General features: G+C 43.5%; 1 protein-coding gene across 25 annotated transcripts in view; it reads left to right on the forward strand.

Moving 5' to 3' along the window:
* The window catches only part of ptprt (protein tyrosine phosphatase receptor type T), a 415,067-nt gene that overhangs the window by 159,936 nt on the left and 229,220 nt on the right, over nt 1–25,911 (forward strand). For all 25 annotated transcript variants that reach the window (XM_090205068.1, XM_090205070.1, XM_090205071.1 and 22 more), the window contains exons 6-7: nt 555–729; nt 25,121–25,414. In XM_090205068.1, the coding sequence (XP_090061194.1) occupies nt 555–729; nt 25,121–25,414 (469 nt within the window). The remainder of the gene's footprint in view (nt 1–554; nt 730–25,120; nt 25,415–25,911) is intronic.

Here is a 25,911-nt window from a genome sequence, read left to right on the forward strand (position 1 = left end):
AGTGATGTAGAATACACAGGGCATTTTATTTGATCTTTGTTGCAGTGTTATGAGTGACCTCGCCCTTGTGAAAGGACACGTACAGTATGTTCCAGTTCCTTGCTGTACTTGCACACACACTGTAATGGTATAATCTCTATGGGGATATCCATACAATCTGTGCGCTGAGTAGAAAGTGTTGTTTTAACATGGACGACTGCCTCTCTACCAGCCATCACTGTACTTCACTAGCAAATGTTTGTGTCTTGTAGTAATGGCATTTGTAATGGAAAGTAGTACCCAGGGCATAAAAAAGGCTTAAGGACATGATCGAATAAATTACTCTTTGGGAGATTGTTATAGTCGAGTTGATACCACAAGGAAAAGTGCTGTGAAATGGAAAGTCACAGAAATCTATCTGAAAACGTTGCAGGGTATCTGACAAACATTAACTATACTGTGAGTTTCTTTGGTTATCAGATTTGAATGACCATCCTTTTTTACCATAACATTGTGAGAAATACCGTGTGTACATGTGTTAGTAAGCAAGTGTCTGTCTGGCTATCTCTCTGCAGCAGTGGAACGGTAAAGATACAGCCCTCATGGTGACGCGGGTGGTGAACCACCGACGTTTCTCAGCCACCGTCAGTGTCGGGGATACGTCCCAGAGGAGCACCAGCCGCTACCGCTGCGTCATCCGCTCCGATGGCGGTTCCGGGGTTTCCAACTACGCTGAGCTCATCGTCAAAGGTATGGCTGACATACTAACGGCTTACCTGCTACTGGCTAAAAGCTAGCAGATAAAAGCTAGCGGCTAACAGCTAGGCTAACGCTAGGCTACGATAATACCAGCCTATTAGCAGTCGGTCAGAACTCCGCTGGGGTCCTCCGGTCATTATCCGAGCGGCCAACCCCTCACTATTTCAGCCACCATCAGCAGCAGCAGTGTTATGTTCAACTGTCTCCCCCTTCTCCCACTTACTTATTCACACTAACATCGCCTTGAACATAAACAAAGTGAACTTATTGGTTAAGGGAGTGGAAAACAAGGCTTGCTTCACAAATAGCATAGAATGCTGGGTGGTCATTGGTTACTGTTGGAAGGGTTGGTGGGCACTCTCTGTCTCCGCTCTCTTCTGAGAAAAAGAAGATACTTGGTAGGGCACTGTCACCTCTTCCCATCACTTCTCTTCTCAGAAAGGGAGGACTCCTCCCCTCCTGTCTAAATTCAGCCCGTGACGGTTCCTGCCCCGGCTGGTTTGCCTATCCAAACAAACCTTTAATGCTGATATTTACCCACTAATGTGGGGCTTTGATTCCCGCTCACTGCCCATATGTGTGTGGAAAGGGGCGAACTGGCGCTGCCTAGCAGAAGCTGGCATCGAATCACCACTGTGATGCATCTGGAAGTGAGGAGACTCCGCCTAACCTTGAGTTGTTCCTGCACCTGGCTTCTTGGCTCGGGCCTTCAGGCTTATAGCCAAGGGCCTTTGTAGTGCATCATGCCTGAATCGGTGCACCTCGGCTGGACTGGAGGCTACTCAAATCCAGGCTGGCTGCTGTGTCCACTGGTCTCACCCATGGTGTTTAATTAGCGTCCTTGGTGTTTGAGAGTAGATTAGCTGATTGTTCTGATTAATGACCTGCACAAGTGGCCCTCTCAGCCACTAGTCTGTACGGATCAGCGGTCACAATGTCTCAGTCCATAACTGCCCCTACCCCTTCTTTTGAAGAAATCTGTAGGAATTGGATAGTTATGATAAGCAAAAGGGTGATGTTAATTGTCAATTGATTTAGAGCTGTAAAATAAGGTGAATAGGTTCTTCTAGTTATGTATTGATAGGAATTAATCTAGTAGCCTTTCCTACAGTCAAATGACCTAGTGGCCTCATGGGTGGAATGTTATTAATATTTTTTACAATTTCATAATGAATAAACATTATTTTTTTAAACGCAGAAGATCCAGTGCTTCTACGTTAGACTAAAGGTAGATGGTGAAAGTCAAACTGGGCTAAGTGAGTGTTTGGTTAGATTGTTAGCAGAGAGATGTGTTTGGTGTGGTGTTGGCTGTTTTTGATTGGATGTTGAGCTGAGAACAGGAGCCATCAGCACCATCTGTCTCTCCTCATCATGCACTCCTCCTGGGCCCTCGTGTGTGTGTGTGTGTGTGTGTGTGTGTGTGTGTGTGCACGCTCATTTGTGTGTGTGTGCACGCTCATTTGTGTGCGTGCCAGGGAGGGTTTGTCTCTGTGCTGTCTCTGCTGGCAGCTCAGGTGTTCAAAGACACTGGCATAAGCCAGGGGAATTCTGAGGTGCCAAGGCATTGCGGATATAAAACAAGAGAGAGCCCTGCGGGGGGCGGGGGGGGTCTGGACCTGTTATGATATTGCAAAGCTTTATTAGTCAGCTGTATTAGTTTGTGTGTCCTGATTTTAATGATAACATGAGCATCATGACACTAATATGAGTCAGAGGGTTGGGGCAGTTTGCAATTTGAAGCAAACTGTTTACATATTATTCTGAATTTCCGGGGTCATCAGATACAATACTTTTACAGCATAGATACAGAATATTAGTGCCTACATTATTTTTAATATATATATATATATAATTGTTGGAATAGGATTGAATACCTGTTTATTGACTAAAAAGTGGTCGAACCATGGCTTAGCCCTAGTGGAACTATGACTTAATAAACGGAGGCCTTTTGGGCAGGTGCCTTTTACGTTCCAGACAGTGCATTCTCAATTCCCTATCAACATGTCATTGGCTGGATCTATGGGTCTCTTAAGGCTGAGGAAAAAGCAGGGAATTACAGGTATTGGAAGAGGTTAGAACAGTGAGGTTTAGAAATAGGGCCCTCGCTGCCTGTCCCAGGCTATTAATAACCTCCGCTACTGGAATAGTGGTCCGAGTCAGGGAGCAGGGGTCCGAGTCAGGGAGCAGGGGTCCGAGTCAGGGAGCAGGTGAAGGGTTGGAGGAGGAAAGGTCAAATGTCACCAACCTGATTCAAGTGTCATCCCTGTTCTATTTACAGGAATGCTCACAGCGAGGGCATGCCTGTGTGATGCTGAGGGTCCTCTTGCTGGCATTCTCTATGTTCCATGTTTGGCTGCAAAATGGACATTTCTCGAACGAATGCAGAAGGCAATCATCATAACCAATGTACTTCCTCATCTTATGAGGTGGTGTTGACTGGGAGGGCCTGTGACAGAGTCATACAATAGATAGCCAAGTGGTAAATTGCAATTTGATATAAAAAAAGACAGTGTTTTGATAATGCACTTTACAACCAAAATAACTCTACTACTTGTATCTGCTTGGCTGGGTAATTAACCTACTAGTTTAGCAAAACTTTTCACATAACACACATTACTGTTGTTGATGAAGCCATCTGTGTCATCAGGGCTGTAACACGGGTCAAGCTAATTCTATGCTTTACAGACACTGACTGCAGCTGCAGATTAGATTAGGTTCAGCCCAGTGACGATGTTACGGTTTGTTGCTCCTAGTTCACTATATTAGTCAGACTCAGACATGAGTAAGCTACCACCATAGCTGCATCCATTATCCATTACATAATACACTTGTATGAGTTACAAACTAATTTGCAAATCCGACTTGTAGGCTAACATTAGCTAGCTAACTAGCAAGGCATGTAAACCATAGTTGTTTGTGCATCCTTCTGGAAGCATGCATTGCCGAACCAGAGCCAGAGACATGGTCAATTCGGATAGGGCTTTTCAGTCTCAAACCGCCATGATCCTTTGAATGTGTTGGGGGCGATGAAACAACGGAGCCCCATTCAATGAAGGAAATTATTTGCACTTCGAGCTTGGCAAAAGGGAGCATGAATTGTTGGCATAATTGTAATCCAAACCCAACCTTAATTTACTCATTGTGACACACTCGGGTTCCAAACTCCATTTTAGATGAGACTGACTTTATGACCAAAATTATCCTAATTACATTTTGTAGTCAAGAATATATGTTGTTAATTCATATTGATGCCACACAGGCCATTTTTAAAGGGATTAGTTGTTTTTTAGGGGCAGTCACTCTTTAAGTAACCTTCTGTCTTATTTTTTTTATTAGATTTTTTATTTCACCTTTATTAGGCCAGTTGAGAACAAGTTCTCATTTACAACTGCAACCTGGCCAAGATAAAGCATAGCAGTGTAACAAAAAACAACAACACAGAGTTACACATGGGATTAACAAAAGTATAGTCAATAACACAATAGAAAAATATGTGTAAAGTGTGTGCAAATGGAGTAAGGAGGTAAGGCAATAAATAGGCCAATAGTAGTGAAGTAATTACAATTTAGCAAATTAACACTGGAGTGATAGATGTGCAGATGATGATGTGCAAGTAGAAATACTGGTGTGCAAAAGAGAAAAATAAGTTAATTAAAACAATATGGGTATGATGTAGGTAGTTGGATGGGCTATTTACAGATGGGCTGTTGACAGTTGCAGCGATCGGTAAGCTGCTCAGATAGCTGATGCTTAAAGTTAGTCAGGGAGTTATAAGTCTCCAACTTCAGGGAGTTTTGCAATTCGTTCCAGTCATTGGCAGCAGAGAACTAGGAGGAAAGGAGGACAAAGTAGGTGTTGGCTTTGGGGATGACCAGTGAGATATACCTGCTGGAGCGCATGCTCCGGGTGGATGTTGTTATGGTGACCAGTGAGCTGAGATATCAAAAACTTATAGATGACCTGGAGCTAGTGGGTCTGGCGACAAATATGTAGCGATGGCCAGCCGACGAGAGCATACAGGTTGCAGTGGTGGGTAGTATACGGGGCTTTGGTGCAAAACGGATAGCACTGTGATCCAGTTTGCAAAGTAAATTATTGGAGGTTATTTTGTAAATGATATCGCCGAAGTCGAGGATCAGTAGGATAGTTAGTTTTACGAGGGTATGTTTGGCAGCATGAGTGAAGGAGGCTTTGTTTTGCGAAATAGGAAGCCGATTCTAGATTTAATTTTGGATTGGAGATGTTTAATATGAGTCTGGAGGGAGAGTTTACAGTCTAGCCAGACACCTAGGTATTTGTAGTTGTCCACATATTGTAAGTCAGAACTGTCCAGAGTAGTGATGCTAGTCGGTCGGGCGGGAGGGTGCGGGCAGCGATTGGTTGAAGAGCATACATTTAGTTTTACTAGCGTTTTAGAGCAGTTGGAGGCCACGGAAGGAGTGTTGTATGGCATTAAAGCTCATTTGGAGGTTTGTTAACACACTGTCCAAACAAGGGCCAGATGTATACAGAATGGTGTCGTCTACGTAGAGGTGGATCAAGGAATCACCCGCAGCAAGAGCGACATCATTGATTTATACAGAGAAAAGAGTTTTGAGGATTGAACCCTGTGGTATCCTGATAGAGACTGCCAGAGGTCCGGACAACAGGGCCTCCGATTTGACACACTGAACTCTAGTAGTTAGTGAACCAGGCGAGGCAGTCATTTGAGAAACCAAGGCTGTTGAGTATGCAGATAAGAATACGGCGATTGACAGAGTCAAAAGCCTTGGCCAGGTTGATGAAGATGGCTGCACAGTGCTGTCTTTTATCGATGGCAGTTTAGTACCATTATCATTACCTTGAGCATGGTTGAGGTGCACCTGTGACCAGCTCCGAAACCGGATTGCACAGCGGAGAAGGTACGGTGGTTACTCGAAATGGACAGTGATCTGTTTGTTTATTTGACTTTCGAAGACTTTAGAAAATCAGGGACGGATGGATATAGGTCTGTAACAGCTTTGGTCTAGAGTCACCCAATTTGAAGAGGGGGATGACAGCGGCAACTTTCCAATCTTTAGGAATCTCGGACGATACGAAAGAGAGGTTGAACAGACTAGTAATAGGGGTTGCAACAATGGCAGCGGATAATTTTAGAAAGAGAGGGTACAAATTGTCCAGCCCAGCTGATTTGTATGGGTCCAGGTTTTGGTGCTCTTTCAGAACATCTGCTATCTGGATTTGGGTGAAGGAGAAGCTGGGGAGGCTTGGGCAAGTTGCTGCGGGGGGTGCAGAGTTGTTGGCAGGGGGTTGGGGTAGCCAGGAGGAAAGCATGGCCAGCCGTAGAGAAATGCTTCTTGATTTATCGGTGGTGACAGTGTTTCTTAGCCTCAGTGCAGTGGACAGCTGGGAGGAGGTGCTCATATTCGCCATGGACTTTACAGTGTCCCAGATCTTTTTGGAGTTAGAGCTACAGGATCCACATTTCTGTTTGAAAAAGCTAGCCTGTGCTTTCCTAAATGATTGTGTGTAGTAGTTCCTGACTTCCCTGAAGAGTTGCATATCGCGGGACTATTCGATGCAAGTGCAGTACGCCACAGGATGTTTTTGTGCTGGTCGAGAGCAGTCAAGTCTGGAGTGATCCAAGGGCTATATCTCTTCTTAGTTCTACATTTTTTGAAAGGGCCATGCTTATTTGAGATGGTGAGGAAATTACTTTAATAGAACAACCAGGCATCCTCTACTGACGGGATGAGGTCAATTTCCTTCCAGGATACCCGGGCCAGGTTGATTAGAAAGGCCTGCACGCAGAAGTGTTTTAGGGAGCATTTGACAGTGATGAGGGGTGGTCGTTTGACCACTGACCCATAACGGATGCAGGCAATGAGGCAGTGATCGCTGTGATCCTGATTGAAAACAGCAGAGGTGTATTTGGAGGGCGGGTCAGTCAGGATAATATCTATGAGGGTGCCCATGTTCACAGATTTAGGGTTGTACCTGGTGGGTTCCTTGATAATTTGTGTGAGATTGATGGCATCTAGCTTAGATTGTTGTACGGCCTAAGCATATCCCAGTTTAGGTCACCTAACAGAACTACCTCTGAAGATAGATGGGGGGCAATCAATTCACATATGGTGTCCAGGGCACAGATGGGAGCTGAGCAGGGTCTATAACAGGCGGCAACAGTGAGAGACTTATTTCTGGTGAGATTCATTTTTGAAATTAGAAGCTCAAACTCTTTGGGCACAGACCTGGAAAGTATGACAGAACTTTGCAGGCTATCCCTGCAGTAGATTGCAACGCCTCCCCCTTTGGCGGTTCTATCTGGATGGAAAATGTTGTAGTTGGGGATGGAAATCTCAGAATGTTTGGTGGCCTTCCTAAGCCAGGCACGGCAAGGACATCAAGGTTGGCGGAGTGTGCTAAAGCAGTGAGTAAAACAAACTTAGGGAGGAGGCTTCTGATGTTAACATGCATTAAACCAAGGCTTTTACGGTTACAGAAATCAACAAATGAGATCGCCTGGGGACACACAGGGCCTGGGTTAACCTCTATATCTCCTGAGGAACAGAGTAGGATGAGGGTACGGCAAAAGGCCATCAAAACTGGTTGTCTAGTGTGTTGGGGGCAGAGAATATAAGGAGCATATTTCTGGGCGTGGTAGAATAGATTCAGTGCATGATGTACAGACTGGGGTATGGTAGTGGAGGTAAACCTATGCATTGAGTGACGATAAGAGAGATTGCATCCCTGGAGACACTAGTTATGCTAGGTGAGGTCACCGCATGTGTGCGAGGTGGGACAAAAGAGGTATCTGAGGCATGTTGAGTGGGGCTAGGGGCTCCGCAGTAAAATAAAACCATGATAACTACCCTAACCAACAGTATTTATGCGAGGCATAAAGCAATCACATGTGTTGATTGGGAGAGCTAGCTAAGACAACAATGGGTAAGAAACAAATAGCTAATCATCTAAGACAACAACAACAGGTAAAATGGCAATGAATGGGCAGAGATGGTCAGTTAACTACACACAGAGCCTGAGTTCGAGGCTTATATAACTAAACGTAACATATCATACTAATATGAGTCCCAGCTGGGCTTTTACTCTGTTAGGTCTAGTCTATAACACCAGGCTACCCTCTCTCATTTCCCCTCTTTCTTCCTCTTTCTTGCCTTGTTTCTCACTCTGTCTTCTCTTTCACTCCATTCTCCTCTCATCCTTCATCAATTTCTTCTCTGTTTCTTACTGTCTCTCTCTCCTTTCTTCCTCACCCTTCTCTTTCTCCACTTTCACTCCCCCGACTAAGTTCACACCTCAAATGGAGTTGCACACTAAAGAAGATATACAATGACAGTTATCTATCCTTCCTTCCCCCCTTTACGTTCTGGTGGTAGCACACTGGATGAAGTGAAGCTATTGTGGACTGTACAGCCCCCATCTGCAGAGAAGTGATGGTAGAGATCGTTAGTATGTGATATGTGTTGTAGTGTGTCAAGACCATACGACATCACTCCTCTTGTACTTTAGAGACAGTGCTGATGCTGCATTCCGTAGTACCTGTAGGTATTTGATAAAGCGATATACACATTTCCATTTCCAAGTATACTTCCAAGTATACCAATTTCCAAGTATACGTCCCCGATAGAAATCTTTATGGTTTATATTTTAGCTTTGTTTTAACTTCCGCACTTGTAAGAGAAAGTTACAGAGATGATAGTCTATTGAAACCATTTAACTTGAGGAAGAGCTTGTCTTTTTCCTCATTCTTTCCAGCTAAATGTTGATGTGACTATAAGTGGTTTGCGTAGTGCCTTTCCACAAGCCATTTGAAGTTGCTTTAGTTGACTTGCAGCAAGCTGTATGGCATGAACCAAATTCCATTTGACTGCTGCTTGATGGGCGCTCATTTAGCTGACAGTAAGAAGCTCAGTAGACTCTCTCCTCTCTCTCTCTCTCTCTCTCTCTCTCTCTCTCGCTCTCTCTCTCTCACCCCCCTCTCTCTTGCTGTCTCTCACTCCCCCCTCTCTTGCTGTCTCTCACTCCCCCCTCTCTCACACCCCCATCTCTCTCGTGTTCTCTCTCTCTCTCTCTCTCTCTCTCTCTCTCTCTCAATTCAATTTCAATTTATTTTCAATTTTAGGGCTTTGTTGGCATGGGAAACATATGTTTACATTGCCAAAGCAAGTGAAGTAGATAATAAACAAAAGTGAAATAAACAATAAAAATGAACAGTGCTCAGAGAAGTTCCAAAATTATAAAATGTCATATTATGTCTATATACAGTGTTGTAACGATGTGCAAATAGTTAAGTACAAAAGGGAAAATAAATACATGTAAATATGAGTTGTATTTACAATGGTGTTTGTTCTTCACTGGTAGCCCTTTTATAGTGGCAACAGGTCACACATCTTGCTGCTGTGATGACACACTGTGGTATTTCACCCAGTAGGTATGGGAGTATATCAAAATTGGGTTTGTTTTCAAATTCTTTGTGGATCTGCGTAATCTGAGGGAAATGTGTGTCTCTAATATGGTCATACATTTGGCAGGAGGTTAGGAAGTGTAGCTTAGTTTCCACCTCATTTTGTGGGCAGTGTGCACATAGCCTGTCTTCTCTTGAGAGCCACGTCTGCCTACGGCGGCCTTTCTCAATGGCATGGCTATGCTCACTCTCAGTCTGTACATAGTCAAAGCTTTCCTTAAGTTTGGGTCAGTCACAGTGGTCAGGTATTCTGCCACTGTGTACTCTCTGTTTAGGGCCAAATAGCATTCTAGTTTGCTCTGTTTTTTTGTTAATTCTTTCCAATGTGTCAAGTAATTAACTTTTTGTTTTCTCATGATTTGGATGGGTCTAATTGTGTTGCTGTCCTGTGGCTCTGTTGGTTCTGTTTGTGAACAGAGCCCTGGGACCAGCTTGCTTAGGGGACTTTTCTCCAGGTTCATCTCCCTATAGGTCATGGCTTTGTTATGGATGTTTTGGGAATCGCTTTCTTTCAGGTGGTTGTTGAATTTAACGTCTCTTTCCTGGATTTTTATCATTAGCGTATATCGGCCTAATTCTGCTCTGCATGGATTGTTTGGTGTTTTACGTTGTACACTGAGGATATTTTTGCAGAATTCTACATGCAGTCTCTCAATTTGGTGTTTGTCCCATTTTGTGAATTCTTGTTTGGTAAGCAGACCCTAGATCTCACAACCATAAAGAGCAATGGGTTCTATAACTGATTTAATTATTTTTAGCCAGATCCTAATTGATATGTCAAATGTTATGTTCCTTTTAATGGCATAGAAGGCTCTTCTTGCCTCTCATTCACAGCTTTGTGGAAGTTGCCTGTGGCGCTGATGTTTAGGCTGAGGTTTGTATAGTTTTCTGTGTGCTCTAGGGCAACGGTGTCTATATGGAATTTGCATTTGTAGTCCTGGCAACTGGACCTTTTTTGGAACACCATTATTTTTGTCTTACTGAAATTTACTGTCAGGGCCCAGGTGTGGCCGAATCTATGCAAATGATCTAGATGCTGCTGTAGGCCCTCCTTGGTTGGGGACAGAAGCACCAGATCATCAGCAAACAGTAGACGTTTGACTTCAGTTTCGAGTAGGGTGAGGCCGGGTGCTGCAAACTGTTCTAGTGCCCTCGCCAAGTGCCCGTGTTTACGGCTTTGGGGATGTACCTGGTAGGTTCATTGATAATTTGTGTGAGATTGAGGGCATCAAGCTTAGATTGTAGGGTGGCTGGGGTATTAAGCATGTTCCAGTTTAGGTCGCCTAGCAGCACGAGCTCTGAAGATAGATGGGGGGAAATCAGTTCACATATGGTGTCCAGAGCACAGCTGGGGGCAGATGGTGGTCTATAGAACGCGGCAACGGTGAGAGACTTGTTTTTAGAGAGATGGATTTTTAAAAGTAGAAGTTCAAATTGTTTGGGTACAGACCTGGATAGTAGAACAGAACTCTGCAGGCTATATTTGCAGTAGATTGCAACACCGCCCCCTTTGGCAGTTCTATCTTGTCTGAAAATGTTGTAGTTTGGGATGAACATTTCAGAATTTTTGGTGGTCTTCCTAAGCCAGGATTCAGACACAGCTAGAACATCCGGGTTGGCAGAGTGTGCTTATGCAGTGAATAAAACAAACTTAGGGAGGAGGCTTCTAATGTTAACGTGCATGAAACCAAGGCTATTACGGTTACAGAAGTCATCAAAAGAGAGCTCATTGGGAATAGGAGTGGCCTGGATTCACCTCTACATCACCAGAGTAAAAGAGAAGGAGTAGAATAAGGGTACGGCTAAAAGCAATGAGAATTGGTCGTCTAGAACATCTGGAACAGAGAGTAAAAGGAGGTTTCAGGGGGCGAAAAAATAGCTTCAAGGTATAATGTACAGACAAAGGTATGGTAGGATGTGAATACAGTGGAGGTAAACCTAGGTATGGAGTGATGATGAGAGAGATATTGTCTCTAGAAACATCATTGAAACCAGGAGATGTCATCGCATGTGTGGGTGGTGGAACTAATAGGTTGGATAAGGTATAGTGAGCAGGACTAGAGGCTCTACAGTGAAATAAGCCAATAAACACTAACCAGAACAGCAATGGACAAGGCATATTGACATTAAGGGGAGGCATGCTTAGTCGAGTGATCAAAAGGGTCCAGTGAGTAGTGAGGTTGGTTGGGGTCACGGCGATTCAGATAGCTAGCCGGGCCATAGGTAGCAAGCTAGCATAGGATGGAGGTCTGTTTTTAGCCACCTCATGCGTTTCCGTCGGTAGGATTAGTGGGGTTCCGTGTAGTAGAGGGATCAATCCAATTCGCAAAATAAAAAAATTAAAAATAGATATATTTATAGAGGCCCAAGAAAAAAAGAAAAACAATTGTCCGATAGGTCTATTCAGATAGCAGCCGATAAGACATCTAACGGACCGCAGATGGGCATTCAGGTAACGTTGCGACAGAGGAGCCAGCTGGGCATATAACGTCGGTAGTCCAGTTGTGAAGGCCCGGTGGGGCTCCTCGTTGGCAGTAAAATGGGTCCGGATAGGTGATTGTAGTCCAGGAGTGACTGATGGAAATCTTCAGCTGGCTAGCTCCAGAATAATTGATTTTGCTCCGGAATCGACATAAGCCGATAGTCACACGGATAGCAGCTAGCTACGAGATCCAGGTATAAATGTCCAGAGCTTGCGGTAGAAATCCGGGGACATGGAGAGAAAAATAGGTCTGGTATGTTCCGGTCCAAGCCGATAGATTTAAAGCTAAAGAGCTAAAGGGTAGCTGATGACCACAAACCGTGGTTAGCTGAATACTAACGATTAGCCAGTAAAGAAGATAACTAGCTTCTGGATTAGCTTCTGGCTAGCTTCTGGATTAGCTTCTGGCTAGCTTCAGGATTAGCTTCTGGCTAGCTTCTGGTTAGCTTCTGGCTAGCTTCTGGATTAGCTTCTGGCTAGCTTCTGGTTAGCTTCTGGCTAGCTTCTGGATTAGCTTCTGGCTAGCTTCTGTCTAGCTTCTGGTTAGCTTCTGGTTAGCTTCTGGCTAGCTTCTATGGAGGATTACAGATTTGAGGTAAATAATACTTTCTTTTTTTAAAATATAAATTGCTGTGGCGGGTTGCAGGAGAGTGTTTTGAAGATGAGTTTATGGAAAATAAGAAAAATGTCTAAAAAGGTATGCGAAGAAAGTTGTAAATATATATATATATATATATATATATATATATATATATATATATATATATATATATATATATATATATATATATATAAATACGGGACAAGACGAGGACAAAAGACGCCTGACTGCTATGCCATCTTGGTGACAAATAAATGCCAAATTGAGTCAAATATGTATTTTAAATGAACTAAGCATGAGAAGACTAAGACTTTGTTATTGTTTGTTTGTTTGTCAATTAGGGTGTGCAGGGTGAATATGTGGTCTGTCGTACAAAAATTTGGTAAAAGGCCCATTTGACATATTCTCAGTACATTGTTTTCACTGAGAAAATGTAGGAGTCTGCTATTGATGATAATCCCAAGGTTGCTGTTGATGTATATCCCACGGTAGTTACAGTGCCTTGCGAAAGTATTCGGCCCCCTTGAACTTTGCGACCTTTTGCCACATTTCAGGCTTCAAACATAAAGATATAAAACTGTATTTTTTTGTGAAGAATCAACAACAAGTGGGACACAATCATGAAGTGGAACGACATTTATTGGATATTTCAAACTTTTTTAACAAATCAAAAACTGGGCGTGCAAAATTATTTTCCATCCAAAGATAGGAGTCACAAAAAACAGAAATATAGATACAATTAATCACTAACCTTTGATGATCTTCATCGGATGACACTCATAGGACATCATGTTACACATGTTTTGTTCGATAATGTGCATATTTATATCCAAAAATCTCAGTTTACATTGGCGCGTTACGTGCAGTAATGTTTTGATTCCAAAACATCCGGTGATTTTTCAGAAATACTCATAATAAACATTGCTAAAAGATGCAAGTGTAATTCACAGAATTAAAGATAGACTTAACCTCTTCAACCGCTCTGTCAGATTTTTAAAAAACTTTACGGAAAAAGCATCATCTGAGAACGGTGCTCAGAACCCAAAAGAGCCAGAGGAATATCCAAAAAAACACTATAAATATTCACTTACCTTTGATGATCGTCATCAGAAGGCACTCCCAGGAATCCCAGTTTGACAATAAATGACTGATTTGTTCCATAAAGCCCATCATTTAGCCACCTGTTTTTAGCGTGTTCAGCCCAGTAATCCATCTTCATGAGGCGCGAACACTTCCTCCAGACAAAAACTCGAAAAGTTCCGTTACAGTCCGTAGAAACAAGTCAAATGACGTATGCAGTCAGTCTTTAGGATGTTTTTAACATAAATAATCAATAAGGTTCCAACCGGAGACTTTCATTGTCTGAAGAAAAGCATTGGAACGAGAGCAAACTCTGTCGGGAGCGCGCGTCATGAGACCGAGGCTCTCTGCCAGACCACTCACTCAAAGAGCTATTATGAGCCCCTCCTTTATAGTAGAATCCTCAAACCAGTTTCTATAGACGGTGACATCTAGTGCAAACCCTAGGAAGTGCATCTTCATTCATATCTTACTGGCATTTCAATAGGCACGGTTTTGAAAATCGATTTCTCACTTCCTGTTTGGATTCTTTCTCAGTTTTTTGCCTGCCATGTGAGTTCTGTTATACTTATAGAAACTTCAGAGTAGAGGTCGACCGATTAATTGGGCGCCGATTTCCGATTATTATTTTTTTTTAAATTATACCTTTTATTTAACTAGGCAAGTCAGTTAAGAGCACATTCTTATTTCCAATGACTGCCTAGGAACTGTGGGTTAACTGCCTTGTTCAGGGGCAGAACGACAGATTATTATTGAAGCCAAGGTAAATTGCTAGCTAGCATTAAACTTATCTTATAAAAAGCAATCAATCATAATCACTAGTTATAACTACTAATCCAGTTTAGCAGACAGTATTAACCAGGTGAAATTGTGTCATTTCTCTTGCGTTCATTGCACGCAGAGTCAGGGTATATGCAACAGTTTGGGCTGCCTGGCTCATTGCGAACTAATTTGCCACAATTTTACGTAAGTATGACATACATTGAAGGTTGTGCAATGTAACAAGAATATTTAGACTTAGGGATGCCACCCGTTAGATAAAATACTGAACGGTTCCGTATTTCACTGAAATAATAAACGTTTTGTTTTCGAAATGATAGTTTCCGGATTTGATCATATTAATGACCAAAGGCTCGTATTTCTGTGTGTTATTATGTTATAATTAAGTCTAATTTGATAGAGCAGTCTGACTGAGCAGCAGCAGGCCCATATTCATTCATTCAAACAGCACTTTCGTGTATTTTGCCAGCAGCTCTTCGCAAGCACAGCCCTGTTTATGACTTCAAGCCTATCAGCCTAATGGCTGGTGTAACCAATGTGAAATGGCTAGCTAGTTAGCTGGGTGTGCGCTACTACTGTTTCAAACGTCACTCGCTTTTAGATTTGGAGTAGTTATTTATTTGTGGAGTGATGGGTAAAGATGCTTAGTGTGGCTGTTGTCGACGTGTTCCTGGTTCGAGCCCAGGTAGGGGCGAGGAGGGGGGCGGAAGCTATACTGTTACACTGGCAATACTATATTGCCTATAAGAACATCCAATAGTCAAATGTATATGAAATACAAATGGTATATAGAGAAATAGTCCTATAAATACTATATTAACCACAACCTAAAACCTCTTACCTTGGAATATTGAAGTCTCATGTTAAAAGGAACCACCAGCTTTCATATGTTCTCATGTTCTGAGCAAGGAACTTAAATGTTAGCTTTTTTACATGGCGCATATTTTACATGGCACACATTTTTACATGGCACATATTACTTTCTTCTCGAACACTTTGTTTTTGCATTATTTAAACCAAATTGAACATGTTTCATTATTTATTTGAGGCTAAATTGATTTTATTGATGTTTTATATTAAGTTAAAATAAGTGTTAATTCAGTATTGTTGTAATTGTCATTATTACAATTTTTTATTTTATTTTTTAAATCGGCCAATTAATCGGTATTAGCTTTTTTTGGTTCTCATAATCGGTCGACCTCTACTTCAGAGTGTTTTCTATCCAATACTACTAATAATATGCATATATTTGCATCTGGGACAGAGTAGGATGCAGTTCAGTCTGGGCACGCTATTCATCCAAAAGTGAAAATGCTGCCCCCTATCCCAAAAAGGTTAAGTATAGCCAATTGGAATTTCTCTCTCTCTCTCTCTCTCTCTCTCTCTCTCTCTCTCTCTCTCTCTCTCTCTGTCTCTCTGTCTCTCTGTCTCTCTGTCTCTGTCTCTGTCTCTCTCTCTGTCTCTCTCTCTGTCTCTCTCTCTGTCTCTCTCTCTGTCTCTCTCTCTGTCTGTCTGTCTGTCTCTCTCTCTGTCTGTATCTCTCTCTTTCTCCCTGGCTCAGAAGTAGGTGACAAACAGTCACACAATCAAATTCCTCCCTTGGTCCATGATATAGCACTCATACCTCCTTTTGAGTCCACCATAGCTTATCTAGTGCAGCCGGATGATCAGTCTGGCCCCTAGGTGTGAGTATATGGGGGCCCCTACAGAGAAGCAGAGGGACACTGGAGGAGGGGCCCGCGGTGGGCATCCACTATGTCAGTGATAGTGGGGGGGGGGGGGGGGGAGCAGGAGAGAGAGAGGGAAGCTGTCATGGTATGATGGCGAAATGGGGAGGCCTACGTTATCTCCAAGGAGACAGCCCAGGAAGACAGCATTACCAGAGGATTTGGGGCTGTGCTGCGGTGCGCTGAGGCAGGAAGCAGCCTGTGAAGAGGCTGAGTTACAGAGATGGATTAGAGAGCCATAATACTTCAGAGGAGATAAGCAGCCAGCCCGAGAGTTAGCACTTCAAACAGTTATTTGCCAGTTTATTTATCTGTTTTTGTGTGTGTGTGTGTGTGTGTGTGTGTGTGTGTGTGTGTGTGTGTGTGTGTGTGTGTGTGTGTGTGTGTGTGTGTGTGTGTGTGTGTGTGTGTGTGTGTGTGTGTGTGTGTGTGTGTGTGTGTGTGTGTGTGTGTGTGTGTGTGTGTGTGTGTGTGCGTGCGTGCGTGTGTGGGGAGGTTGTGTTTGTGTGTGTCTTGGTTTGTGCGTGTGTGTGGTACAAGGGTGGGGGAGGTTGGGTGTGTGTGGTGGGGGAGGTTGTGTGCGTGTGGTGGGGGAGGGTGTGTGTGTGTCTTGGTTTGGGGTGTGTGGGCGGTTGTGTGCATGTGGTGGGGGAGGGTGTGTGTGTGTGTGTGTGCACGCTTATTTATTTCCCATAGTCTTTTTCCCCTCCAGCAGTACCGACCAAACAGTAACTACTTCAAAACAGCTGATATACAGTGGTTGCTCCACTAAAAGTAATTTGTGGTTTAGTACGGTACCCTGCGTCACCACTTCATTGCTCCAGACCAGCGCAATGGGGAAGTTAGAACACTGGTTATGCTTTTGGGTTCTACTGTTTCTCTAACTGACAAAGAATGGATGACATAAACCTAAATAGAAACGGATAATTGTGCACTACTTCAGTATTACTAAAACTGTTGTTACACTAAGGTTTTTATTATTCTTTTTTGTTATTATTTTGCTCTTACTGTAGTATTGTAGGCCACTCCCGACCAGTTATGTTATACAGCGCCTAGGTGGCGCAATGGTTTATGACACTGCATTTATGATACAGATGCTGGTTCAATCCCTGTGCCGGCCTTGACTTGGGAGACCCATGAGATAACTGTAGTTTTTTGGTTTCTCTCCCTCTAAAAACATAAATAAATCATTGTAAATAACAAAGTGGCTTTATTTACAAATTAGTAAGAACGTCTCACCCCATGTAAAAGAATGGCCTTTTTCTCGCTCATTTTACGCTATTTGAAAACGAAATCATCTCCAAAATTTTATTTTTTAAACAAAGCGATTTATTATTATTAATTTAGAATGATATAAAAGCCTGTTTGATATTCTCACAGATATATTATTAACCCTGTTATTAGCAGGACAATATATATTGGTCATATTGGTAATGGCTTCCGGGTGGCGCACAATGGGATTGCATTGCAGTTCTCCAGCTGTATCTACTGAAACAGTGGTGGGCGCGCGAGGTTCAAGGCAGGGGGCACGGGATGGGCCACAAAGCCGCACACAGAAGACCAACCTAGCCCATTGGGAAGGGAGGAAGAGGAGGGGGGGACCGCCACACTGGCAACATTTTAAGGGGGGTGTGTGTGTTATACAGCGCCTGGGTGGCTGACGAGGGAAACATTCCCGCTTTTCTGTTCTTAGTACCAGTCTGCCCGTTTAATCTAAAACAATGTAACTAATAATGGCATCTTTATGCTTTTGTTAATAAAATAATGATAAAAATAATCTTTCAAAATGCTGATGTTTATTTAGTTATGGATCCATAATGAATTACTGTTGCAATAAATATCACTGAATTACAGAAATATCCTCCAATTTTTGGAGGAGAGTCGCATCATTTTCTCGATATACTGTAGGCCTACTGTAGGCGACACAAGTCTCACTTGTGTTGTGTAATGTGCTGTTAAAAGTGGTGTAGGTCTTATTTTTTTAAAGAACATAATGAAGTTAGAAGCAATAGGATTTGAGGTAATAGCCTACAACTATTTTAGCACCGTTTCGCACTGCTCTGAGACAAGCATGGGGTCTGGTCTTGATAAATTAATGAGATTTTTATTTTCACTGAACCTCCGTTTGGGTATTGGTTAGACTAGAATTTGAAAATTAGGGTGTAGAAATGTAATGCTCTTAGTGTAACCTTTATATAACTAGGCAAGTCAGTTAAGAACAAATTCTTATTTACAAGGACAGCCTACTCCTTCCTCCCCGTCAGGGAATTGAACCCCGGTTTTCTGTGTGGCCGCACAACACAGGGATTCTTTAGCTAAATAGCCCAGTACTGTAGCCTACTCCCGACCTTCACGTTGTACCGTCTATTCTTGGAATAGAAACACCATAATATTAAGCAAATTAATTAAGCAAAATTTCTTAAAATCAGTCCTTTATGCTATGCTCTTACAAAAAAGGATTTTACATTTTCTAGTACCGCCACTTTTGAAGGCTATAAAATGCTTCTCAAAGATGTCCTCTGGTTGTCAAACTAGAATTAATGATACCAGTGGTTCACACTTAAATAACGTGCCATAGAATTCTGCGGCGTCTTGCAAGCTGCAACTTTTAATTAACGATATTTGAATAATATCTGCTATATTTTCACCCCTATTTATTTTACTTAACTAGGCAAGTCAGTTAAGAACAAATTCTTATTTCAATGACTGCCAGGACCATGTGGTTAACTGCCTTGTTTGGGGGAAGAATGACAGAATCCCCTTGTCAGCTCAGGGATTCGAACCTTTCGGTTACTAGCCCAACGCTCTAACCACTAGGCTACAATGCTGCCCCTATGCCAAGAGGGAGTACGTCTCACTTATTTTTCTTCTGGGATCAGAGAGTGACTGTATGTGGATGTGTCATAAAGTGAACAGAGATGGGTTTGGAGTTTGTCTGTGTTTGTCTGTGCACGCGTGTGTGTTTTTGGAGTTGGCATTGCAGGCCCAGGTGTCCACAGCGCTGTGTTTCCTTTGAGCCGTGGGGATCGAGGTTTCATTACCATGGCTCCTGTGGGGGAGACATCTCCCCCTGGGATATGTCTTTCATTGGCTCTCTACCTGGGCCTCACTCCTGTTGCGTGCAAGTAAATGCATTCTCACTCACTCACTCTCACTCTCTCACTCACTGACTATATCATTGTATATCCTCACTCAGATATATTTTCCACCCTGGCCTTTGTGTTGCCTTGCCTTTTGATTAAAGCATTCTTTGTGAGCATGCACTGGAAAGTAACATCACAGGCACAGGCAACAAAGGCAGAGAATACATTAGCTGAGGGGAGCTATATATACAATACAATGTGGTCCCCCAAATACATATCCAATCACTCTAGAATGGAGATAAGACTCCATCTGTCTTCCACATAGGTCAAATTGTGGCACTACTGATATAAAATTTATAAATAAAATGTTTTTAATACATTCAAAGCAATGCTAGAAAAAGATGGGCCTCGAGGTATACTATGATACCAGTGCAAAACATGCAGATACTAGAGAGATATACGAAAGATATTACGATTCCTAATGGCTTGTTGTTACACAACCTTAAATGACTCCTGCTTAGATCCTCAAGATGTTATCAGCTCTCAATAAAGGTGGAGGGAGCCGGTCCCTGAAAAAATCATTAAATAAATTGATTTAATCAGCAGAACTCTCCGAGGGCCCACTCCTGGGTGGTGTGGCGTTCCCTTCAGTGCACTGCACATGAAAGCATTTGGGGCTATCGGTGTGCCTCTGCTGAATTCAGGGAGCTGAGAAATAGGTTTGTGCTGATAATGATGCTGGGACCTAGGAGGCTGGTAGTTTGGGCTAATGACGTTTCAGCGCGCATCTCCTCACTTTTCTCCATCACTCCCTCCCTCTCTCCCTCTCTTTTTTCCAAGTGCAAGGTAAAAACAGATTTAGGTAATGGATGTCTCACAGCTACAAATTCCCATTTTCCCTTATACTTTTTCCTCCCCATTTCCAGCTATCTTCCCTCCTGTGCCCACCAGGGCCTGATCTGATACTGTGTGATTGTCCCCCGATTTAAAAACTCCCCATGGAGTGCCAGGTGATAAAGACTAGGGGAAATTACAGGGCCCTGGTCTCGCCCTGCATGCGCCAAAGCATGCACTGATAGCCACGGCATGGCTAGCTCACACTACAAAACTATCAACACCAGGAAATGGCAGTGAATTTAGCAGAGTGCCTACGATAAGGGCATTTGGCCTGATAGCATGCAACACCTGACTTGTTGCTTTGATAGACTACAACAGTCACGCGGCCGTTTCGTCTCTGTCTCCCTCCCACTCTCCACATGTTTTGTTATTTCAAAGGGGAAACACTGCTTTCAAGTATTCCTCTTACTCTATGTCCTGAGGATTTTCCTTCTTAGGAATAAAAAGCCTCCTTGAGTTCAGATGGCATCTTTTGTCATCTGCATCTTTTCTTTCTTTGGCTCCCTGAGATTGGTGAAGTTGTTGTAAATCCAGGTCATGCCTCTGTGCCCCACACATTCTTGTGGCTGTTGTTACAGGACATATCACATGGAGATGCAGAGATACAGTTGGTTCCTGGAGGCACAGTAACACAGGAATTGTTTGGGGTAAAGTGAGCATGCAGAATACCATTACACCTTCCAGACTTCAGACATGGGCCCCAATATTCTAATTTAAGCTTTTTGATCAAATTACTTTCTCTACTCATATTATTTCAACTCTCACTCACCTTATACAACTCTGATATGCCCAAAACAACCTACAAAATTAATAAAAAGGCCAGGTACAAGACCAGATACAAGAGCACTGATATCTAAATTGTTGTCTAGATTGTTGTTGCTCCCTCCCCCTAGAGGCAGCATGTGTGTCCTAATTTGCAACATTTGTTCTACAAAGTGCACTACTTTTGACCAGAGCCCTATAGGCAGGCCATTTGGGGTGCCAATAGGATGCCTTTTGGGATGCTTTTTAGTGTATTCATTTAACAATTTTAAAACAATCACACACACTTGAAAAAGACATGCATGTACAGTGCATTCAGAAAGTATTCAGACCCCTTGACTTTTACCACATTTTTTTGCGTTACAGCCTTATGCTAAAATATGTTAAATCGTTTTTTCCCCCTCATCAATCTATACACAATACCCCATATTTTTTGCAAATATGCATTTAAAAAAAGTCAATACAACATTTACATAAGTATTCATACCCTTTACTCAGTACTTTCTTGAAGCACCTTTGGCAGCGATTACAGCCTTGAGTCTTCTTGGGTGTGACGCTACAAGCTTGACACACCTGTACTTGGAGAGTTTCTCCCATTCTTCTCTGCAGATCCTCTCAAGCACTGTAAGGTTGGATGGGGAGTGTTGCTGCACAGCTATTTTCAGGTCTCTAAAGAGATGCTTGATCGGGTTCGTCCGAAGCCAATCCTGCGTTGTCTTGACTCTGTCCTTAGGGTCATTGTCCATTGTCCGAAGGTGAACCTTCGCCCCAGTCTGAAGCCCTGAGTGCTCTGGAGGAGGTTTTCATCAAGAATCTCTCTGTACTTTGCTCCATTCTTCTTTCCCTCGATCTTGACTAGTCTCCCAGTCCCTGCAGCTGAAAAACATCCCCACCACATGATGCTTCTGCCACCAACATGCTTCACTATAGGGATGATTTCAGGTTTCCTCCAGATGTGATGCTTGGCATTCAGGCCAAAGAATTCAATCTTTGTTCCATCAGACCAGAGAATCTTGTTTCTCATGATCTGAGAGTCCTTTAGTTGCCTTTTGGCAAACTCCAAGAGGGCTGTTGTGCGTTTTACTGAGCAGTGGCTTCCGTCTGGTCACTCCACCATAAAGGCCTCATTTGTGGAGTGCTGCAGAGATTGTTATCCTTCTGAAAGGTTCTCCCATCTGTAGCTCTGTAGATCTGTCAGACTGACTATCGGGTTCTTGGCCACCTCCCTGACCAAGGCCCTTCACCCCCGATTGCTCAGTTTGGCAAGGCGGCCAGCTCTAGGAAGAGTCTTGGTGGTTCCAAACTCCTACTTAAGAATGATGGAGGCCACTGTTTTCTTGGGGACCTTCAATGCTGCAGAAATATTTTGATACCCTTCCCCAGATCTGTGCCTCGACACGATCCTGTCTCGGAGCTCTACGGACAATTCCTTCAACCTCTTGGCTTGGTTTTTGCTCTGACATGCACTCTCAATTTTGGGACCTTATATAGACAGGTGTGTGCCTTTCCAAATCATGTCCAATCAATTGAATTTACCACATGTGGACTCCAATCAAGCTGTAGAAACATCTCAAGGATGATCAATGGAAACAGGATGTACCTGAGCCTAATTTTGAGTCTCATAATAGCAAAGGGTCTGAATACTTTACATAACTGGGATATTTATGTTTTTATTTTTAATAAATGCGCAAAAATGTCTAAAAACCTGGTTTTGCTTTATTATTATGGGGTATTGTGTTCAGATTGGTGATATGTTTGATGTGTTTCATCCATTTTAGAATAGCTGTACCATAACAACATTTTGAAAAAGGGAGTGGGTCTGAATACTTTCTGAATGCACTGTACATGAATAAAATCATAGAGGAAAACGCACAATAAAGTCTGGGACTTATTTCCATTTTGGCAGCCAGCATCTGCTTTAGGGTCCACTGCTGGTGCTGATGATGGTGGTGGTAATGGTAGTCCCAGTCCTCCTGTGTGAATGACTCGGAGGGACGGCAGCTGTCGAGAATAGGGGCAATTATTCACTCATCGCCTTGCAGTACAAGGCCCAGAGACCGCCGTCACTGATTAGTAATCAGATGGAAGGAGGAAGCGCGTCGAACAGAGAGTGTGTGTGTGTGTGTGTGTGTGTGTGTGTGTGTGTGTGTGTGTGTGTGTGTGTGTGTGTGTGTGTGTGTGTGTGTGTGTGTGTGTGTGTGTGTGTGTGTGTGTGTGTGTGTGTGTGTGTGTGTGTGTGTGTGTGTGTGTGTGCGTGCGTGCGTGCGTGCGTGCGTGCGTGCGTGCGCGCGCGCGCGCGCGCGCGCGCGTGTGTGATAGAGAATTTACTGTGTGTGTGTGTGTTGGTTTCTCTGTGTGTGATGGAGTGAGTAAGTTTATGGATGTGATTTTTGTGAGTAAGATTGTGTGTGCTCTCACAGACCCAATCCCCTCTATGGGATCATTGCTCCCAGGTTGTGTGTCTCAGGGTGGTAGATGGTTCTTTCCTCTTTGCATGAGCGGATGAGAGAGTGAGACGGAGGGGGGGTGAGTGATTGAGTGCTCTCAGCTTTCTTCCTGTGGAGATACATGAGGCAAGCTTCTAAATATGAATGCATTTAAAACACAGCGAGGGGGAAAAAGGGCAAAGCCAGGCTTTTGATTTTAGCTTTTGTTATGTTTTTTTATTTGTTCACTGACACTTAAAGCCTGGGTTACTTCGACTTTGGCTTAATCATACTGTATCAATAGAATTTCCATGTTTCTAAGTGGGATTTTTTTGCCTTTTACTCATGTACCTATCCGTCTACTTTTATTTCAACAGATACGTTCTCATGCACAATCAAAATAAAGCATAATATTTGCTTTTACCTGCCTGTAAAAGTTTCCTCACCCCGTTCCCTGTTCACTCTCCCATTCGTAATGATGGCTTACCTGGATGGCACATTTTCCTCAGAAATCACTCAGTCTCGAACGCATGTGCTTCTCTGTTGGGCCATGCCGCGGCGGTGTTCAAATATCCCCAGCCAATGAGAAGTGGCGTTGAGAAGACTGCTGATAGGTTGTGCTGACACGGGTCTATGCTCGTACCAAATTATATGAAGTATTGCACGTTTATTAATGGAACAGGGGGGAAAGCAATGCTTTAACAATCATTCTGCACCTTCTGGAGACACCACTTCCCCAAGATGAAGAGGAGCCTGATGATAGATGAAGCATTTACTCTCAAGAATGCAAACACAATGCATATTGTAATGTGCCTCCAACAAAGTTTGAGAGACGCTGCTCTTAAAACCAGACTTTGCTTTAGAGTGTGGACCATTATTCTTCCATAACTCACTGGCAAACATTAACAAAATACTTTCCCCTAACGGGTCGTGATCCATTACAACAGCAGATTTAAACCGCATGATGATAGCATTATTGTTCGGACGTTTGAACGCTTTCTGTCACCCTACGTAAGACGGGGTATTAACGTTCGTTGATCATTATAATGAGGGCCCAGAGGGTCACATAGTCAGGGAAAAACTCTGAACCTCTGTGATCTTTCTTAACCTTCACTTCTACGGTGTCTACATTAGGACAGCCTTAGGCAACTCTGAGGGTGTCCTTATATGGACACTGTACATTTCAAATCAAGTATTACCTAATTCATCTTTAGTCATAGAGTAAACTCTCCCTGAGTATCACGTCAAGACAGCTGCAGCTTCTTCAGTCTCCGGCTCCAGTTTACACTCTCTCCAACCACAGAGGAGCTAAATGTGGCCTGGTAATCTGGCTTAGTTGATTACATGGGAACACACACTGAGCAACACCCTCTAATAGGGGACTGGGTCCGCCACTGCTACGCATGGCTGGGTACCTTCATGGGCGGTCTCCCATGCTTAGATGAGGATTATTACCCACTCCTCTGCTTTACTCCTCTCTCTCTCCTTATCTGTTTCCCTCTCTGTCTTTCTGTTTTTGTCTGTATGTCTGTCTCTCTCCTTCTCTGTTTCCCTCTCTGTTTATCTCTCTCTCTTTCACTGTCTTTCTCTCTCCTTTCTTTTTCCTCCCTGTCGAGAGGAGGGAAAGAGAGATACGGAACCGGTCAATGCACTGGAAGCCCATGCCGTCTCCTGTGGATAGTGTCACAGGGCATCAGGGCTGCGCTGGTTGAGTGGAGAGCAGGGTAGCACGCAGAAAAGGATATAGGAAAGGGTGAGGCACTTAACCTCATTGGATGTGATGCTTCCACAGGCAATCAGTTTAGTTGGGTTACGATTTAGCTCTGGCAGAAGGGTGGGTCCCACTCAAGTCTGCTTGGTTTTAATTTCATTTTGTGAAAAAGTGTTTGATATTAACGAGTTTAAATGTTCCATGGCATTCAACAAATAATGCTGCCAATTCATTCATCCTATCCCAAAGGTTTCCAAACTTTTCCTGCACACAATCCAGTGAACTTAACCATGTAACCACATCAGTTTGGAAATCACTGACCTAGGCCTATATTCTAATGTCCATGGTCTTCTCTCTCTGCCCCCTCAGCTCCCCCCACACCTATAGCCCCTCCGGAGCTCCTGGCGGTGGGTGCTACCTACCTGTGGCTCAAGCCCAATGCCAACTCTATCATCGGGGATGGCCCCATCATCCTGAAGGAGGTGGAGTACCGCACCACCACAGGCAACTGGGCCGAGACCCACATCGTGGACGCCCCCACCTACAAGCTTTGGCATTTGGACCCCGACGTGGAGTACGAGATCAAGGTTCTGCTGACCCGGCCCGGCGAGGGGGGCACAGGACCTCCAGGACCTCCGCTCATCACCCGGACCAAGTGTGCTGGTGAGTGGAACAATGTGGTTTCTGTGTCTGTACTGTGTATCTGTTGTTCTATTGTGTTGATGTGCTTATTTGGGTCCCCATTTGGATCCCCATTAGCTGACGCCTTAGCGACTGTTACCGTAGTCTTCCTGGGTTCCTTCGAACTAGCGAAGAATGAAGAGCTATACTCCTAGTTCAATGATAGTGTGTGGGTTTTCACTGCTAATCTTTCAATGCTGTACATTGGGTTCATTTTTTTTACCCTTTGATGATGGCACCTACTGTACATTCCCATTGTCTATGTGTAGGTTATCGAATCCATCAAGTGCCACCACAAAATGCGGAAAACGAGAACCAAATGGATTTCCCGTGCAACCGTCAATGAGTTCACTGTGTATCACCTGCCTCCATAAGGCCCGCCATCTTCTTTCGCCCAGTCGGCTTCAGAAGGTCACACTTCCTGATTCCCCCAGTCTCTCCGTTTGCATCCCAAATGGCACCCTATTCCCTATATAGTG

Source organism: Oncorhynchus mykiss, chromosome 17 (genome assembly GCF_057628025.1).
Source record: "Oncorhynchus mykiss isolate SJ-2025 chromosome 17, ASM5762802v1, whole genome shotgun sequence".
NCBI lineage: Eukaryota > Metazoa > Chordata > Actinopteri > Salmoniformes > Salmonidae > Oncorhynchus > Oncorhynchus mykiss.